The sequence below is a fragment of the Pithys albifrons genome, chromosome 4, assembly GCF_047495875.1.
Source record: "Pithys albifrons albifrons isolate INPA30051 chromosome 4, PitAlb_v1, whole genome shotgun sequence".
Classification (NCBI taxonomy): domain Eukaryota; kingdom Metazoa; phylum Chordata; class Aves; order Passeriformes; family Thamnophilidae; genus Pithys; species Pithys albifrons.
This window is the reverse complement of record NC_092461.1, coordinates 46916832-46938348: the sequence shown is the minus strand read 5'-3', so window position 1 is coordinate 46938348 and position 21517 is coordinate 46916832. Positions and strand designations below refer to the sequence as shown.

The 21517-nt window shown below is 35.2% G+C and overlaps 1 protein-coding gene across 1 annotated transcript in view; it reads right to left on the bottom strand.

Moving 5' to 3' along the window:
* The window catches only part of ANGPT1 (angiopoietin 1), a 158157-nt gene that overhangs the window by 27783 nt on the left and 108857 nt on the right, over positions 1 to 21517 (bottom strand). The window contains exon 7 of the mRNA XM_071553048.1: positions 8690 to 8856. Within this exon, the coding sequence (XP_071409149.1) occupies positions 8690 to 8856 (167 nt within the window). The remainder of the gene's footprint in view (positions 1 to 8689; positions 8857 to 21517) is intronic.

Here is a 21517-nt window from a genome sequence, read left to right as displayed (position 1 = left end):
AGGAGAATGATACAATCAGGGACTCTGCATTAAAGAAACTATTGCAATGCAGAAATATTTCGTAATTGTGAATTTTTACTGAGAAATATTTTCCTTGATCTGCATATTATTTTTGCCTTAGGCTTTCAGTTTGCACCCTTAAACTTATAGATGCATTATAATGTAATTCTAAATTGTCAGCATATAAGTGACAAGCAAACACTAATGAAACTCTAAATGTTTATACTGCGATGCTGTATCTGTTACTTCTGATGTCCTTAACATATATCCCTTACACACAGCACACAAATTTTTGCTATGCTAATCTACATTCTGATAATTATTACAAGTTACTTATATTATACAAGAATTAAACAGTGAAAAAGTTACAAGAATACTGAACTGCTAATTAAAAAAATTATTGTAACATTAAAAATTAATTTGTTTGGGTTTCTTTTAGAAATTGAGATATCACATCACTTATGTCCCTGTGATGGGTAGTCTAAATTTAATGCCATGTGTTCTTGGATATGTCTCAATGTTCTACACATAGTAGTATTGACATATAAAAAAATAAATTCCTCATGATTGGAAAATATCCAGAAGTGTCTCAGCTTTGCAATATCCTTTTACTCAGGAACTCCTTCATGTCAAAGCCCAGTGGAGACTAGAAACAATGTTACTGGATTCTGTGCTAAATTCTACACTAATACAAACATCAGTAGGTTTAAGCTCTATGTAAATGCTTTGACAGAAGTTAAGGAAACTTAGTTCTTCTTGGTAAAAGTGGGAGTTCTTACCTTGGGACAGCGAAGTCCCTTCAGAACAGGATTATGAAAATTTCTTAAAAATACCTTTTTGACATTATTAATGCAAATATAGAGGTAGCATGGAGGGAGTAATAGAGGCCTAAAAGAAAGTAATGCTGTGCAAGAAGACCAATAATTCAGATTAAAGATAATGAGACCAAGATGAGTATAGCCATTTTAAATTGGAGAAGCAAGAATTGGTGAATACCTTATTAAAGTCTGCAGCTTTCTCTTAGGTGCCACTCTGGCTGTCCCTGTTAACTGGGGCATAGCTGGTGAAATCTCCACTGAGCTACAATATGTAACAAGTAAGATCATTACCAAGTTTTCATAATGTTTCTGTCAATACTTACATGCACTAAAGAATTCTCTCAGACTTAGTGCCTGTGCAGTAGCCCTCAGCAAGGATTTCACTGTTCTGGTCTTATTTGGAATTATACTGCGCTCACACAAATCAACTAAATTTTTTTTTTCTGTAGAGATCCTCCTAGGTAGTAAGTGGCTGAGCTACCAGTGGCTGTTGCTCTTCACTTTTCATGTAACAATTTACTGATCTGAGTGACTACCCACATGCAGGAGTTGGGGGTTGTAGTGATGCAGCAACAGAAAGGTTTAAAACCACAACACTTTCACAACAATGCCATAACCAGGAACATGTGTCCTGCTACAAAAAAAAAAATCATTCAAATTAAAAAAAAGTACAGATATAAGTCTTTAGCAGAAATGAACTCAGAGCTTCATAACATATTTGCATAATTTAATGAAAACCTATTTAATTCAAAATGAGACATGGAGCAGGGAGCATAGAGATTTCCACCTCATTGGCAAGTGACTTGGTACCTACTCATTCACTAAACAGTGAATTCTTTGTGTCACAGCTTCATTGAGGAGCCTGTTCCCCTGCAGCCTGGATTGCTGCTTTCTCCTGAGAAGCAACAGCTGTGGTCTGGATACCCTCTGGCAAATGAATACTTTAACCCTGGATCTTTAATTTCTTTTCCAACCAAGACAAGACATTGTCTCCTACCTTCAGGCTTTGGGCTGTGAATTGTCAGTGTATATAAATGGATGCCTTGCTATTTTCAGAATTTCTTAATGCTTAACTCTAGGAAGCTCTCTGCTCTGTATGTTGCCTGATTTGGCTTCTGTCTAAGGAGCTTATCTCTCCGCAGGCACACACGGAGAATCGAGTGTCTCAGATAGGGTCCTGCAGTCTGTTCCTAGGGCTCAACAGCTTTAATGCTAGCACTGAAAATCTTTATCTCACCTACCTGGAGGAAAACATGTCTGCCTTGTGATTAATCACTTAAATTCATTAAATCCAGGATGATGTTGTTACAAAATATTTTTTGCATTGCCTCAAGTAATCAGTAGTTTGAACTGATGTTTATTTTATTGTAGATAAGTTTTACGGGAAGATACTTTTGTTCTTGCTCATATATTTTCCTTTTCTTAAAAAATGAATCTAGGAGTCTGGAGCAGGAGATAATGACATGCCCACTATGTTCTGTAGTGATAACTGTTGTGGCACGTATTGGAAAACAAGCTTCTCTCAAGATATGTGGTTGAAAAGACCTATAATGCCAAAGCAATGAAAAGTTTCTAGAGATGTAAGAGCACAATCAAATTTAATTATTGAAAGCTTCTTAGCAATAGCGTATAAAAAAACCTGCTTGAATGTGGTTTCTGTTGGCAAACAAAACTGAATATATGGAGTAGAATTATCCAGTTTTGATGAAGGAAATATATCAATTTGGAGAAGGTAACTGAAAATTAACGATTTGAGGGAAAAGGATAGAGAAAATCAAGACTGAAGATGTCAACAATCTGGAGATATATTGAAAGATCTGATGATGAAATTAGACAACAGGTATCATCTACTTTTTATTGATAAATAAGTGGATATGCAAAAATGGTTAGGCCATTGTTACATCAGATAAATTCTGAGTGTCACCTGCACCAGAGGCTTTGCTTTCCTCCTTGAAAACAAGGCTGCTGTACAACCAGCACTGTATACCTTGTAAAGTTTTATATGAGTAGTTTTCTAAACACTAAAGAATTTCCCAGTGTTTGTGAAACACCTTTGTTGATTTCCCTCCATATCCTAGATACTGGTCCATTAAGGAGTTCTAGCATTATTTGTGACCAAAATGTTTTTAGATAGGTATGCTCCGATAACTTTTATTATTTTGGAGCTGACCTTGCATATATGAATCATTTACAGTATTCAGTATCATAAATAATTAAAATCATAGCACCACAGAACAGTTTGTGTTAGAAGGGACCTTTCAAGGACATCTAGTCCAAGGTCCTCCTAGTGAGTAGGTACTTCAACTAGATCAGGTGGCTCAGAGCCCTGTCCTACCTGAACCTGAATGTTTCCACGGATTTGGCATCTACCGCCACTTTGAGCAATGTTTTCTGGTATTTCACCACCTTCACTGTAAAAATTTTCTTCCTTATACCTATTCTAAATCTACCCACTTTCAATTTAAAACCAATATCTCTTGTGCTGTGGCACCATGCCCTACTGAAAACTCTGTTCCCATCTTTCTTTTGAGACCCGTTTAAGTACTTTCTATGATTCCCTTTGTTGCCTCAGTCTGATTCTTACCCATAAACTTTCCTCCTGCTTATGGCTGTGCTTCAGAAATAACGATTCATAGTCTATCCATTTATTGATGTAGAGGGCAATGACTGCCCCTTTCTGAAGAGCCTGTAGTCACTGACAGCCACACTCTAGTGAGGGGAAACATCCCACCCAGTTTCAGTAATGGCAATGGGTCCTTAGCTAGAAACGTGGTGGCTTCCAGCCCCTCCTGTGTGTTGGCCATGCTGTGGGCATTGATGTAGAGGCACTTCAGTTGGGCTTTCAGCTGTGCTACCTTCTTAGAAGAGTAACCCTTAAATCTTTTGAGGTATTTCACTGATGTTTCTCTCTTGGCTCCTATTTACCTCAGGAACCCAAGACTCCTCTTTGTGAGACTTCAGCTGTGCTACATTTTCATTGTATCCCACAACAAAGAAGAAAACCTCTGTTCCTGCTTCAGGATAGTCAGGGCTATTGTATATTGAACCAGAGATGAATTTTATGTACTTAGAGGTGGGAAATGATTAGCTGTGGATGGGTAGTATATTTAGGGATTTATGTGGATTGAGGTAAATTTTTTTATTCATAAATTTCATAAGTATATTTACATCAACTTTCAGTCAGAGAAATTGTCATATTTCATTTCTGTTTATATTTGGAGATAGTGCATGGACTGCCAGTGAGTTTTAGTCCCTGATATAATATAGCAACGCTGGCCTCAGTCCAGAAAGGCTTCTGGTTAATGGGCATCAGATTGAATCCTTGCACTTCCAGTATTTAGACTTCATGGAATATGACTGAGCTGACAATGTTTTTAAATAAAATAAAATAAAATTCTTTCAGTGAGATATTTATGCATACATAGAGATACTAAATTATTTTTTCCCATACTATCCATTTTATACCATTGTTTGGTGAAAAGCCCCAAAATATATTTTCAAATCATAGAAAGTATGCATATCACATTTATCATTCTGTGTGTTATTAGGATTTTATATGGATATTTCTTCAGAAATAGACTTGAAAATTGAATTTCAAGCTTGCAAAGAAAGTTAATTTACTACAGGCTTAAATTTTTGCACCATGTCTATGTTTTCAGTTATTCTGTAGTTTTTATATTTGGCAAGGAAAATACTGGGGTCTGGGAACAGGACTGCGCCTCAAGAGGACCTGTGTTAGTTGTTTCTGCTTTGCTACAGATTTTCTATGTGTCCCCCGGTGCACTTTTTCTTTCCCATTTGATAACAGACCTTTTGAAGGTTTACTGTGATACAAACACAGAAGAAGCTTAGCAGATGACTCAAAAAACTTACAAGTCAGGATAATTCAGTGTTTTACCTAAAAAACTCGAGTGACACAAGAAGAAAATATGTTATTTACAGCAAATACATCATTGAAAAGACTGTTTAATAAAGAAGCACAACAATACCTAAAAATGAGATTTTGTATACCGAGAAAGTGACATTGGCCTGTTTATGTCCTGCCTCTGAAACAGCAATACTACATGGAAATGTTCTTTAATTAAAGATACATAAAACCAGCTGTCCCCATAACAGTTGACTCTCAAATAATACTTTCTTTACTACCTATTGCAGCATTTCATTAGGACAATTTAAAAGACTGAACAAATACATATATTTTTTCTATTTTCCAGAAATATGTGAGATATTTTTTGCAATAAATTCCAACATTAGTTCAGCAATGGTTATCAAATTACTCAGTAGCCTTCACCTTAAAAAAAAACCCCAAAACCCAAATATTAACAATACTTCAAAGCTTCTGGCACCAGACTAGACTACCTACCTAATTTGCCTAAGAAAAAAGAGAGAAATAATACTATTGCTTGCTGAAACTAACTATAGAGACTTTTAATCAAACAAGATGAAAATGTCCTATACTATACTCAGTGAATTAAAAAATGTCTGCTACAAAGTCCCATGAAGTTTGACAATTGTTAGTTTACATTGAAAAACTCATTTGTGTTCCCAAAGCAAAGCCTGGAGAGACACAGCATTTTGGAGAGCTTGGAAACTGTGCTACCTAGATTTCTAGAAATGACAAGATCATATTGGGAATTCGAAATTATTTGAATAATTTTAATTATTATCTTCCCTGCTTGCAACAAATTTCATTATTGCCTCTGAGGACTCATACACCTGTTTTGTCTCTTCATAACTTATTCTCCTGTAAACTTGTCTCTTATGTGTTCTGCTAATAACGTGTCTATGTTCTCTCTCATTTTCTCATAAAATTTTGTAATCACTTTCTCATGCTGGTTCTCCTTGATTTTAACTATCAAAGGGCAGCCACCACCTTAAGTCCATGATTCACTCACAGATGATATTTGTTAGGATGTTCTCTGCCCACCATCAGTTTTCACCAATACCTACAGCAATAACAAAGTCTTGCTCAGTTGAGCAGCAGAGTCTCATAATTTATTCATATTCCTCTATGGATAGAACCAAGGTTACTGAGTCATTGTAGCAATAGAAAACTTTTCTAAATCAAAGAATGACTAAATACCAAAATATATTGTCATAGGGGGGTGAGTATCTATTAAATCTCCCTAAGGGTTCTGAGGTACAAATTGTAATTCCACCATTCCCCATCTCATGCTATGCTTAGAATTGCTTCTCTTGTATTGCGAGTAGCAAAACCAGATGTATGTGCAGGCTGAAATTACTACTGTTCAAAATTCAGCATCAGTATATCTGTTTGCATTAATATGTAGGATTATGAACTATGGTGCCTGAAATCCCAACACATGGTTACTCTTCCTGTTTAATTCTGGAGTGTCCAAGGACACAGGTCAGAGCATCAGAGTGCCACAGCTGTACAGCCCCTAAGAACATCAAACAATGTCAACAGGCTATCAGGAGTGGTCTAGGCAGAGTCTACACAGGAATAGAGGAGAGGTTGTGTGTCTTCCAGGATTCTCTGTCAACTCATGTTTTCATAGCACTATGAATAACTCTTAATTAAATTAAGAAACTCTGCACTAAATGGAAGATCTGAAGGGTCTGGCTCTTCTTACTCTATGGAGATTCTACTTTCCACAGTGTAAGATTGCAGAGACTGACAGAGATATTTTCATCATATTTACAGACAGTCTCTGTAATCATCTTGTGCAGATAAGAAAACTAAGGATGTTCTAAAAGAAATAAACCACTTAGATACTGTTATGGAAGGTTTCACATGTGGTATAACATTGACTTTTCTGTTTCAGTCATCATTTATCATTATATATTTACTGCTTCAGTATCCACCTTCTCATCTCAACCTTCTTCCTAGTCATCATCTGGGAAAAAATAGATTTCATTCTGCATTTCCAGCAAACCTTTTTGAGCTGTCTCATTTTGAAAAAGAAAAAAGTATATTTGAACTTACATATGTTCAGCATTACTCTTTTTAATCATAGATCGTGTAGGCTAATAAAAAGTAGTAAAGAGAATACAAAGAGCCCAGAGAAAAAACAGAACCCTTCTGAAATCACCAATTGGGAGTTATCCAGACTGAATCAAACTTTGTGTACTGTTGGGGCTGGATTTTGGAAAAACAGTATGAAAATTATTTCCCATATTTTCTCAAGCAAATTTTATCTCTCCATGATATTTTTTTTAAATTTACTGTATTCAAATATGAGACTTGGAACCTTATGGGTTTTTCTAAGTCTTTTAAATGTACAAGGTATTGCCATAGCATAAATTAAAAATGTTTCACTTCCTGAGCTTCATTTCAGTTCCTTTTCTCTGTTTCAGATCTCCTCGATCCACTGCCCACACCAGCTTAGAAATTTGTCTCTTTACTGATTATTATTACTTAGTGAAATTGTATTATTTGAAACTAATGTGTGTCTAGCCAGCTTACAACTACTTATTTTTGCTAATAGAAACAAGATTTAATGTGGGTCATTATAAGAAAATACCAAAAGCTTCCAAAATAGGAGAGCATCTAGTTTGTTTGGCAAAAAACAAATAACAGCAACTAAAGTTTTGAAAAGGTATGCAGTTCTATGCTTGAGGTATTGAAAACAAACATGGCAAATGCCTGACAATTGTGAAGGAAAGCCACTGGGAGCAGGAGTTTAGGAACTGTGATTTTCAACTTCAGAGGAATCATTTAAATCCTTAATGGCACCTCCTCAGATAAAGGGCAATCAGCATTCTCTGAAGAGTGGCCAGCTATTTAGGACTCAATAATCAGGTTTTTATTCATCCAGCACTCTGGAGCTGCTTCTATTACAGATAGTGATACTGGCAAGCAAAATAAAGAGTTTTTATGGCATAGGACACATTCTTGTAATGATGGATAAACTTTCTTTATGCAGGAGTTAATATTTACTGATTGCTTCTAAATGTAGCTTTTGCACTTCTATACCATGCAGTACTTCCCCCTGAGAAGCCCCAGAGGACAGGGACACTACTTTGTGTCCAACCTGAGCAATGCTGTCAGCAGAAAGAATAAATTGCTCTCACATTTCTCTGGGGGCTTGGAAGGAGGGAGGTAAACAGCATTTATGAGAATCATGTTACTTGAATGTAAAGATCTGAATACCAAACTAGTTTCATGTGCTATGACTGGAATGTTTGGGTTTACAATGTATTTGTTTCTCTCCTGAATGTTATGCTAACTAAATGTGCAGTAATAAATAGTTTGAGAAATATTTCTGGGTTCCATTTCCTTTTTCCAGTGTTGTACTGTCTGTTCAGATGAAGCAATTATTAAAAAAAATAAAATAAGCTACTTAGGTCATCCATACTTCTTGTGTCCCCAGGTTATTTTTTTTTAAATAACTTGGTTTAAGTTTCCTACATTATTACCTTGAAACAAGATATGACAGAAAATAGTACTGAAAAAAGTTTTGTGTTTTATTCCCTCACAATCACATCCAGTATTCTGCTTTTCCTCTTTATTTACACTGACTTTTTAGTCTGGAGATATCAGATGGATTAACAGCATTTTTGGTCTTTTATTCCCATGTTCATCGTTTCAGTTTTTATGCTTCTAAGGTAGAAATCCTTCAGGTTTTAATGGAGAATACAAATATTTTTCTATTCAATCAGTTTTGAGTTCTGATGGTAAAAGGTATAGAGTTTTAAGCAGCTCTACCAGCGATCACGACCCCTTGTTCTCAGATAGGTTAATTCTATCCTTCCATTACTGAGAAATCTTATTTCTATTTTATTTTTATCCTCTATTAACTTTCTATGAAAATCAGTATCATATTATTGTCCTTTCTCATATTTAACAAGTGAACAATGAACAATATTTATCACTCAGCAGAGTCAAAAGAATTTCAATAGATTCTTACCTGTAATTCTGTTTTTCATTTCCTATGTGAAATCTGTCATACTGTGAATATGCCCGGTTTCCTTCCCAGTCCATTAATTCAATTCTTAGAAAATATTGTCTCTGACTTGTTATTGCAAAGATAAATTCATTTCCCAGCCAATGTTCACCTGATGGGCTACCAAAACCCTAGAAAAAAAGTTGGCAAAATAACTAGATGTAATTATTATAATTGGTAGAACCTTTACGCAATCATAAAACCACCATTATATTTTACCTACACATTCTAATTACTGGTCATAGCTTCCTGTGCTCCAGTTCGACTGTCTCAAAAATGAGTCTACTAAGGTGTAAGATGTAGAAATGTCATGCAGTTCAACTGATATTTGAAAGGCCAGTTGAGGTTATCAGATGAGAATAATTTTACAGTTACATGATATTAATAGTATGATGTTGTATTTGCATATCCGTCAGTGTGAATATTGGACATAGTTATATTCTGTAATACATTTCATATGGCGTTAAACCTAGTTATTAAGAAAAATCAAACAGAATTCTTCTATATATTATAAAATTTTAAAGAGAGTGTAAATCACCCTAGATTACACACTGAATTCAAGCCAGCTTGGATAATAGCTCATGTCTTAATCTTTAAAGAATAGACAATACCTTTCCTGTTAAGTGTCTGACACAAATAAAAGAGAGAATTTTTAGTTTAAAATCCCCTTCTGCATGTAAGGCCATACAGGTCAGTGTCTGTGAGGGATGCTCAGCTGTAATATTTATTTACTTCATATTTGGTCCACTAAACCTCATATTGGCTAGCTTTTTGTTACAACAAAGTTTTTTCGGGTTTTTTTGGTCTCCCTGATGAGGTGAAATATGACACCTATATAAGTTTTTATGCTTTGAAAAATATTTAGGAGTGTTCCCATAGACTATCCTAAAGCAGAGGAGATGGCACTGCAACTTTATTTTCTAAAAATGAAAAATAAACAGCAGTAGAATATTACAGGTACTTAGCTCTCCTCACGTTTTGTATGATCTTATTTCCAGTTAGGCAAATTTCATAATTTTTAAACATGGAAAAATAATAACAAAAAAAAGTATAATCAATTTTCAAAATGTATTCCTAAATCCATACTTTTGTGCATATTCTGGGTTTTAAAGTTGTTTAAATTTTAGTGAAGATTTTACTGCATTAAATTTAAAGTTTTATTAGTACTATTAATTTACTTACTATGTATTAGAACTAGCTTTTTTTATAAACTATTAGTTCATGCCCAAGAACTCCTAGCTCCATTTTTCACTTCGATTTTTTTCGCCCTCTTAAAACAGTAAAAATTATTTTAAACCATAATCTTTACTTGTGAAGAACTATTCCAAGTACTAGAACTCTTACTCATATTTCTTAAGTCAGGAAAAGTAGAACCAGAAATCTCCTGATTTGCTTGCAGTGATGAGCTAGGAGTGTTTCAGAAGACCTTGTGAAAAATTCCTGATGAAATTAAATGAAAGATTGGATTATTTCCAGAAAGCATATGTTTTTAAAAGCGTTAAAATTAAGAGACTTTCTTGGAACTAAAGGTTAGGTAATGAGAAATGTGTCAGTGAGACACATTGGCAAGACATCGATCTTCTCTATATAATGTTTCAGTCACTCCTAATATGAGATGAAAACATTGAAAGCAGAGCCCGTTCTCTTTTCTCTTTATTGCATTGCCCTGGCTCCAGACTGGATTTGTTGGGTCTATTGAGGATGAAATCTTGCCCCTCCAGAGGCCATGAGGTTGCACATGTAATATTCAGGCAACACCTAGGTATATCAGCTGCAAACTTCTAAAGAAACTTAATTTCAAAAATTTTGAAGCTTAAAAGATTGACTGGACAAAAATAAAAATATTGAGGGATTTTTTCTTCTGTTGTTCCCATAGGGAATTACATTAGAAAGTACTTTGCTCAGGAGTCATATTTGTTTTCAAATATTTGGTGCCTCACTGATACTAGAGGCTGAGAAGACATGCCACATTTGGCTGTGCTGAACTGAGTACACAACTTCATGTTTTGAATAAGCATGTCTGCTTATGTCAGAGACCATCAAGTGATACCCATGGACAAAATGTTGAATCTGCGAGAACTGAAATTCGGTAATATGTGGCAGTCTCATAGAAGTCTCAAACTGAAATATGGGATGATACTAGTGGTAGGCTTTTCCCCATATGTTATTTCATTGTATCCTCTTAGAAGATTATTTCCTACATAGGTCTCTGTAAATACTGGTGATAATCTTGGTTTGAACATATATTCCAGTGTCAGCTCCTTCTCCTCAAATTTACCCCTTATGATGCTTCTGTTATCTCTCACCTACTGCCTTGATGGCATCCACATGCATATTTGGCTTCATGCATTGCTCTTAAAATACAAAAGCTGATTCCTCACCTGTATAAAACCTGTCTACACCTGACATACCTGTCTGTAGTTATCACTGTTTTCTATATGTCCCTTTGAGTCTCTCTATCTTCTTGCCTTATCTCTCTACCCTGTGACTGTCACACTTGGTCTCCTGTTATAGGATGTTTGGCAGTGTCATCCCATAGCAATCAGTGGTTTGTCTATGACCTCTCGTTTCACCACTGGTCACTGCCACATGTTTCAGACAAAGGCAAAATATTCTCTGCATTGACTACCTGACAGGAAGTTTGCCTCCCCAAAATGCAAAAAGTAGAAGTGGAGCATAGTTGTTCGGATATCAGTCAAAGTAGGTTTCTTTGTATTCTACATGGGTTTTGTTCACAGAAGATATATTATTATAACCAGCTTGCTTTCTTTAAAAGAAGATTTTCAGAAAATTCTTTCTCCCTTTTTCCCACTGCTGCAAAGCTGAAGGGACTCCCTTTTGAACTGTGGCTCTGTTGAATTATATATGTCTTATCTTATTTGGATTACAGCCTATCCAGGATGTAATACATGTGGGTTTTTAACATTATGTGCTCCCATATGTACTCTGTAGAAACTCCAGACACCATATATAATTATTCTCAAATAATAATTTTTATTCTGCACATTTACACTTCCATCTCCCTTTTCACACCTGTTATTAACACTGAGATGAAAATCTATCACTAAGTGGCTTGCTCTCCTGACCAGAGGAAATGAAGCTGCAGCAAGGAACAGAAGGAATACAAAAAAATATTAAAAATTTTGAGGAAAGCCACCACATTAGTTGTGAAAAACTGAATCCTACTAAAAGGGGCTACAATGCTGAAACTCAGATCAGAAGTGCAACCAAGGAAGTAAGTGGGGTATAAAACATAGCTCTGAAGAAAGAATGTTCCCAAGGGGAAGTAGTCTACTTTATTAAACACCTAATATGGCTGGAAATGAATAAACAAACAAACAGGCACTCAAAGCTTTCATAGATCTAAACCAGAGAGAAGCTGTACATTTCTGTAAGCACAGAGATGGCAACAATTTCTTCAAGTATGATTTATTATGCCAAACTCAACTGTTTCCAACATGTATTTAGTGTGCAGTTTACTGCCTATGTTCCAGAGCTGATGAAAGACCTGCATGCGTGCTGGTTTTTTTTCCAGATACATTGGCTAACTTAGTAACTACATAGCTCTCCTTTCTTATATCTTACTTACACTGTCTCTGCTACAAAAAACACTACTACTTTGATGGGATATATGAGCTTTTTTGTGCAGAAAAGAATGACATAATATTAGCCAAAAAAAACCCCTCCTGCAAATCTTTATTTAATTATGTGTTTCCATTTCCAACCTGGAGGCTGGCAAGGAAAGTTGTTGTGCCTGGTTCTTTTGATTTACCTTCAAGATCTTTAGCTTTCAAAGTGCATTTCAGAATTTCATCTTCAAATACAAAATATGTTTTATTTTCTCAGGCAGAAAACTTTTTTTGTACAACACTTTTTGAACACTCTTGATGTTGGGTTAACAATCACATAAACTTGAAGTTCAACAAGGTTTCAGGAGAACTGGTTCTGTGATGAGTGGCTGCTGGGAGAAAGGCTGAAGCAGTTGCCTACTGCAATTGCCAATAAGCAGACTCAGAGTAGCCAACCAAGTGCAGATGCTGAGCTTGTATTGCCTCAGAGGATCCTTGGACATCTGGGAGAGATTTGAGGGACATAAAAGGGGAACTCAAGCTTTTGCCATAGAGAATTTTAGAAAATAATAGGGATTCAGGAGATTATTAGTAATGGGAATGGGACTTCTATGTGGGACACAGGACAAAAATCCACAGGAAAGCAGAAGTCAATAATTTTGCTGTTCATGAGAGAATTCAGTAACTTATCATTAGTTAAAATTCAGTAATGAAATCCAAGCATTTTAATTTATACTATACCATTTAGGTTTATACTGCTGCTCAAATCTGTGGGGCCGCAAGTGATAGGATGCCCACAGCCTTGCCTAAGGCAATCCTTGTCATCTTCTGTGGACAAGAAATTTGGTTTGAGAATGCCTTAGGGCAGAGTGATAAATCTTAACATTAGGAGGCACCTATTGCAGACCCATAGTTGTCATTAAATGGGTTTGCTTCCCAGTACACAACACGCTCACTTTTTTTTTTGCATTCATATCCTTATAGAAAATACTTTCAGAATTATTTGTGTTAAAGTTTTGTGCCTACACTAAAGTACATGAGGTGATCCAAGTCATCCTTCGCTATCAATCCACTAGGAAAAGGAACATCTGTATTTCATGAATGTGTTTGCATTCAGCTACATTTTAAGTCCCTCTGAAACCCAGTGGATCATAAGCACTGTTCCTAAATTGCATTTTCAATGACTGAAAGACATTATTTTGCTATTATCTTTCTATATTTTCTTCATTACGTTTTCAAATAGAGAGATTAATTCCTTAAACTTTATATTTTATTCCAAAAATACTCAATTTTGCTTTTCCCTAGAAATTTGCATAATATTTTGGGATGATTGGCAAATCAGAGGCTTTAATTTCCCAAAAGAATACTTAATGTAATAGTGAAAGGTCATAAATTTCCAGAAGTTCTCAGAATTCTCCCTCATTTTCCTCACTAGCACTCCATGGAAGCTGGAAGAATACAGTAGGGAAATATGCTGGCATTATTGTCATATGCTTTCTTTACTGTCCACTACTAGTCAAAAACAGAATACACAAATCTTTGCACTGACCTAACACAGATTATTACAATATTTCATTTTATTCTTCACAAACAGAAAACATTTATATTTGTGCTGCTGAAACTTGCATTAAGATCATACTTTAGCAAATGTTGACCTTAAATATGATATAAAAATCATAACCAGTTAGTAATTTTAGTTTTTATCCAGGCTTTTTCAGGGAGGAATAATAAGGTGATGTTTTGTAATACATTTAGTGTAGATTGTTCTTGTAGACGTGATAACATTTGTTTTCAGAGAGAAAAAACCAAAACATAATACAGAACCTTACTGACAATTTTAAACTAATTTATGTGCTAGAATAGAAAGATGTTTTCTGCTTCTTTATAAATATATAGTAAATTCTGTAAATTCTGACATTGTGTCCAAATGTTATGTAAATAAATAAATTAAAAAAATAATTTGTTGTTCTTTTGTGTGATTTAAACTACTTAAAACCAGGAAGCACAGACAAAACTCCATGACTGTATAATATTTACTCTAGATGACATCAGCTCATTTCCAATTGCATGGTGATTACCAGAATCAATACTACTAAAGTAGTCATGAAAACAAAGAAATAGAATTCAATACTGGTTTTCAAAAACGCCCTTACAAAGTTGATACTTACTCAAAAATAATAAGTAGGGTACAAAAGTATTTTATTAGCTTTGGCAAAATCTGTGAGGGTATTCTGCTTGAATCATGTGGCTCCAGGTTCATTAAGCAATTATCTCTCTTTATTTATTTTGCCTGATAATGCTTACAGGAAGCTTTGACTATTTATAGACAAAACAAAATTGAAACCAGACACAGTCAATATATCCTATGGGTTCATCTTCTGTCAGACAAGTCACAGAATAAAGCAGATAATATTCAGGGTTTTACAGCAGCAATGACTTTCCGGAACCAATAAAGAATATTCAGCTCTTTTTGACTTAGCTGAGATGGTGGAATGGACTTTATTTTAGAGGATAATTTCTAGAAAAGGCTTGTGCATACTTGTATATTTTCATTTCCATTACATTGTGTTATTCATTATATTATTTGAAATAATATGGTCTTTAGAAATTATTTTAATTTCCTCAGACAACAAATGTATTAAATAATGTTAACTTAAAGAATATGGGAAAAAATGTTAAATAATCAGATTTATTTTTCTAGGAAATGCTAACAAATATTTGTTGTCAAGTTTTAAAAATATGTTTAGATTGTAACCAGAGGTATCTTCTCAAAACACTACGACAATAATTAAACTATTGTCAGTTTAAATGAAGAGCTAAATATCTGTATCATCATTCCAAGTTGAAAAGTGTGTCTCCAAGCCTTGTTCATTACCTGCAGCGATTCAGGCAGTTGCACTTCATTCTAGACCAGATATATTATTAGACTTACTGAAATTAGGTTTCTTTTTTACTTTTTTCTTCTCAAACACACACACTGCATCAAAATTTCCAATGAAGAAGCATCACAGTGACAGAATGCATCTGTGAAGTGGAAACCTTGCACAAACGTTACCTCTGGGTAGGTAATGGGCTCAAAACAGCTCAGTTTACTACATACATAACCTACTTAAAAAACAACCAGTATATCTTCCTCATGCCTGGATTTCAATCTAACCTCTTTAATATTTAACTGAAAATAGAAATTTCTTATTGAGACCAATTACATTGAGAGCCTGTCTCCCATTCTCACTCTATGACATGTGGATGCGGATCCTAGAAATGTACAGATACATAATATGGCTCCTAATAAGTGGATTCCAGGGAGATGGGTACATTTTAAAGGAAAGAAAACTCATTTATTATATATCATGTAAGAAAGATAAACTTTGACCTTAAGATAACTTTATGTTTTATTATTTGCAAGGAAATAAATGGTAACTTTTAAAGCAAAAAATTTGAAATGTAATAAAAAATTCTTTAAAAAAAAGTATTTTTGTTTAATTTCATGCAAAAAGAAATACTTATTTATGTTTTTTCCCAATACATTGAGTAATCCCAAACAGCAAAGATGGGCATTACTAGGAGCCCAGATCCTTCACCAAAGACCAAGAGTCTGTACTGTATGTGAGTTTGAGCAGGGCTTGAATTTCAGTCCCATAATCTGTCTAAATAGAGCAATCACCAAACTTATGGGTTGCTTTTGAAACATTTGCTTGGGCTCAGCTGCTAACACTAAACTGTTGAGCAAGAACAGAAGATGATTGACGTCAGAGTCAGAAAGTTATAGTTCTAATTTAACACAAGCCTCAAAGTGAAGAGCTGCTTCAGTGAGTTCCTCCCTGAAGAGAATGCTCTTCTATTTGGGAAAACCTCTGTTACAATTCTAATAATTTTCAAGTCACAAGGTTTGAAAACAACCTCAAAGAACCTCACCTGGCTCTGCTAAAATAGTGCTTCCATCTTTCAGTTAGAAAGATTCTTTAAAGGCATTAATCTTTCTCATGGTGCTCTACTACAGGCTGTTAACATGATTAAGCTAAATCTTGGTATCATTACATAAAATTTATTGACAATCTTTGGAAGACCACATGATTTTTATCAGTATACATTAATCGTGTGGCAAAGTAGGAACAAGTATAGTCAAGTGTCAATACAGCACTTAAAACTGATGTTATCCAGTAATGTTTGTATAGAAATGGCTGTGCTGAGCATAGCACATTTGAAACACAACTGTGCTCCAACACAAAATTTTGTTTAGTTTTACATCTAAAAATATTCTCCAAAATAAAGAAGGTGCTTTATTGTAGTAACATCACTGATGACCAGGCTAGTGAATCGGCCCTCTCTGAAAGAAATATTGTTTCATTCTTGCTTCCTTAGATCATTCTGTTGAAATGCTCACTACAATTTAAGCCTTGGTCAGGACCAGAACAGTTCCATAAGCATGTTCTCATGAAACTGAATATGGTCTCTCACCACTTTGGTATCATGTCTATCTCTATTGAACATGCTTGATTTAGATCTCAGGAGAAGAAGAGAATATGCTGCCTATTTTTACAGTACTGATGAACGTGATGATTATCTGAGTAAGCTGCAGTCAGAAGTGACTTTTTATTAAACTAGCATGACATGCCGTTCTTTATCACAGAAGGGGGGTTCTCTGTGAAAGGCGTTACTCACATAATATCTTAATACACATTCCAGTCATCAAAAATCATTTCCTTATATCCAAACTACTTGGTAAATGTGTGAAAGAAACAAATTACTTCCATGTCTTTTACCCCAGCCCCTTGAAGTAAATAATTTTCTCAGATAGAAGAAACTTACAACTTTGAAGCATATTATCATGAGAAATGTATTTGTTACTATATGTTACAGAATTACACATGTCTTAAATGGGCCTTTTTTATCCCATTGAGATTATAACTCACTCTTTTAAGTTATTCATTCAACATATTAATTCAACTCTGCCACCACTCCCAACTTGTCTGGTTTGTTTACTCTACAGAAGCAACGTGACAGAATTCTGTCTTTTCCAAGGACATGCATTCCCTAGCTTTTGCCTTTTTCACAGGTCCATCCTCTTCTCAGATCCTTCACTTTTGCAGGAGGGACCATGCTGATATTGCAAGGCACTATATAAACTAATTAGCATTACTGGCAGGGAAAAAAAATGAAGCTGTTTCTGCTGAAATTATGGGATTCATCTCCAGCTACTAGCTAGATGAATGGATGTAGACTCTCCTCCCAGAAAACTTTCTTATTCCAAAGTTATCTTCAAAATGCCTCTCCAAGTTCTTAGAAACAATAATTATTTCCATCACATGTGTTTCACTAAGCCCCAGGGGTAAGAAGCAGCTGCAAAGAGTGCCCTGAACAGTGCCTGCTGCTCTGCTAGTCATAAGAAAGCACTCCAGAAAACCTCCTATGCTAACAGGAAAACTATCTCAGGTCTAAAACCAAAGCAGCCCTGTGACAACTGCCATTTGAAAATAGCCCATTATTCCTCACTTCTTGGCACTATTGTGGATGTCACTTGAGTCAGACCAAAACTTCACTAAGGTTTAGTGATGAGGATATTGTGTCACAAGATGTTCAATGACCTATTATGGTCATAAAGGTATGGCCTAGCAGTTGAAAAGGAGTGAGTCAAATAGGAGGAGGATCCCTATCCATTGGATCCCTCCTGTGCAAAACAGTGAAACACTGAAGTTCTCATTAGAAGGAGCACATGGGTTCTTATTACAAAATCTAAGTAGCTATCTATCAAGGGGCATCTGCATATGTTTGCACTTGGAGAGGTCCTTCATAGCCAAAACATTTGAGGGTCATAGTGAAAGTAAAAATTTATGTCCATGTGAGATCAAGCAACAATCATACTTTAAGGTTTACATACCTGACCATATGGACATTAAATGTAATATTTCATTGTTTTGCCTTTATTTGGTTCTGTTACTGTTTGTGACCTAAAAATAGATTACTTCAATATAGCTCATCCTAAAGTCAATGGAGGAAACCTCTTACTGACATAAAACCAACAGGCCTGTTGGTAAGCAAGGAATCTCTGTCTAGTATGTGTGTATACATTTTTCCCATGATGATAAAAGTTTCCTAATTTTAAATTCCTATCAAAATTAGAAATCATTAACCAAAAAGCTGAGTGTTTCAATTCCTGTGAACAACAGCAGCATCTTCTTAAATCTCCCTAACAGAAGTTGGGTGAAGCCAGATTCAGTGGTTACTTCAGTACTTGCCATCCTGTGAACCCAGGCAGATGCATCATATGCTTGCAGTGGACTATATTTTTTAGCTCCCAGCAATCTCTTTTCATTCATGCCAAACTTTTTCTTAAAGACTAAAGAAGATCCAAAAAAGGAGCTTTTCACAAATTCATTTAATGTGGAATAGTTGCAGAAAAATGAGTGTTACCACATTCAGAACTATTTGATACTATTAGAGTTCTCTTTTAAAGAACATAGGAGTATGGCTGTCAACGCAAGAAGTGTGAAGATTTCATGGCTATAGCAATGCATAATATACTTTAAATAGTCATAATCCAGAAAAAGATTCAAAATTAATTCAGAGTATCTAGCTTTAACAAATCTGAGAATGGAAGATATTGTTTCCACAATATGAGCTTCCAAATTATGACCAAATTTATTTGTTTCTGTCAAGAATATTCTCCTATCCAAGTCATACTGTTTAGGTAATTTTTGTTTAAAAATCCCACCCACATCTGAAGTTATTTTGCAGTAAAACAGTGGAACGAGAATCAAGAAGCCTACAAAAACACTTCTAGAATGTTCTGTGTGCATTTCTGCCCAGTCATCCTCTCACTTTAAAAGGAAAGACATATAATAATCTAATAACTGAAAGAGGTTGGAGCTCTGTCTATATTGTTTGATTCTTCAAGTATTTGGGGAGAAAAAGAACATGGACACTTCTTTAAATAGATAAAGCTACAACAAATATCCATCATCAATTAATGCTCCAAGAGGAAACAGTACAACAGCTTGAGTTTTTGTCTCTTTGTTCAAGTCAAACACAATACTAACTTCACAAAATGGTGATGACCTATTTCAAATGAGAAAAAATATGCAACTTAGTATTGCTACTGATGCAATAAGGAACAAAAAAAATCAGAGTTTAAAGACAAGAAAGGTGGGAAGAAAGAATGATAAAAATGAAAACTGGAACTGAAACTTTCACAAGAGAAATTAAAATAAGGCTTACAAGAGATGGTGACCATAAAAAGAATTAGGAGGCCACATTCTAAAACAGCAGCTGAACACTTTGAAAATAAAAATTAAGTATAAGTAACACCTGGAAGTTTTCAGAATGAACTGAACAATGGCACCAAGAAATAAAATCTTTGTTGGAATAGTAGCTCTTATTATGTATAATTCAGGCATGCAGGACTTGCAAGAACTAGTGGGATGCAAATATGAGGTCACAAACAACCTGAATGTCACAAACAAGAAGGTCTTGCAGGAAATGTCCAAACTAAAGCTTACTGACACAAGTGAGCTGTAGGAAATATGTCAAAAAGGGTAAACCCATCCTGCCTAGAAGGAAATCAAAGACTTACAGTCCAAAGAGGTGTTCAGCTGTCTTTTAAGTAAGGAGAAGACATGAATCCCCAGACTTGTCATACCAGCTAAAATTTACTGAGGCTCAGAGGAAAGTCAGATTATTCCAGATAACAGTATAAATGCCTGCTAGAATTGCATCCAGAAAATACTTCCTGAGAAAGTTTTGGTGACTACCTCTGTGGTCTGGCTCTCAGCCTGTGAAAAATTTAACCCACAGAAGAGCATAAATTATCCTGCTCTCTCATCACACCGTATTGCCACTATGGACATAGCCATCAATTTGACCCAACAGCTTTAGGGAGAATAGAAAAAGAAGAAACCCCAACAAAAATGGAAGTGGTTTTGCAGCTTTTCTGGATCTTGTGATCTTCAGGCACACATAAATGCTATTGATGATTTCTGAACTAAGGTGGCAACAGACTTGTTTTAAGCACTGAACTGTTGTTGGACTCTTAGATGTTAATCAAAAATATGAAATTAAAGGAACGTGGAATTTACTGCGGAACATTATTCTTGTCTCAAATAAACTGAAACTAAAACCAGCTGCTGGTCATAGGGTAGGAAGTTGTTGCCATAAAGCTTAGTAATTCAGCTCTGAGTCTACTATGTAGAAGTGATCCTAATCTAGCTCATGACATTATGAATAATTAAAAAGTGATAGCTTTCTTTCATCAGAGAAAGGAAAATAGCAATACTGTAGCAATTAAGACAGGCACTGCAATTAAATACTGACATGCAGGAAAAAAAAAACCTGGCGAGAAAAAGGATTGTTGTGAGCTGGCCAAGGCACGCAATTTCAAATACCTATTGAGAGTTTTTCTCCAATGACAGAAAGCAAGAAAATAACTTTAAAGGTCTGAGGAAGCCCCCAATATACTTGACCCCTAAGAAGCCCCCCTAGGAACTGATAGAGAATGTTGGGCTATCAATTGTGGAATAAATTCTGTGAATTTCATGGGAATTATTAAACTAGACATGCTAAAAGGCTAGAGAATAGGGAATCAAATACTCCATCACCTAATTTGGCAAAAATGGAGTCAGTCACTGGGAAAGGTGCATTCATCCAAGAACTGAAAACTGGAAAATTATCAAGAAGACTCAATAGCCAAGTTAGCAAATGAGCTAATCATTTACTTGGATTTCTTTACTGCTAACGACTGCCTAATAAGTGCCAGAAACTGTGTCTTACAAAGTAAGCTTGTGAAAAACCTGCCTTCTGAAAGAGTCTCAGGTTTGCAGATGGTGACCAATAGTTTTTTTAAAATTATATTCTCCTCTAGAGATCAAAACTCTTAATAATATTTTATATTCCTTCTTCAGGCAAGGAAATATGAAAAATGGTTGAAACTCAGTTCAGGGTGATCTTACCTGCTGTTAAAGAAATTATTCATTGATCCATTTCATTTTTTTTCCTGATAAACAGTATAAGAGAAAACATGACAGAACAGATGCACTAGATACTGGTAAGAAAAGGATAGGAGGATGAATTTAAGGGCTTTTCTCTAAATTTATTCCAATTACTATTGAATGTACGAAACTAAACTGGCCCAAGAGATTTAATAGTCAGAAATGAGTTCTTAGAAGCAAAGGTACAAATTTCACTGCACAGTGTAAGACTAATAACAAAAAGACTAATAACTGAAGGATAC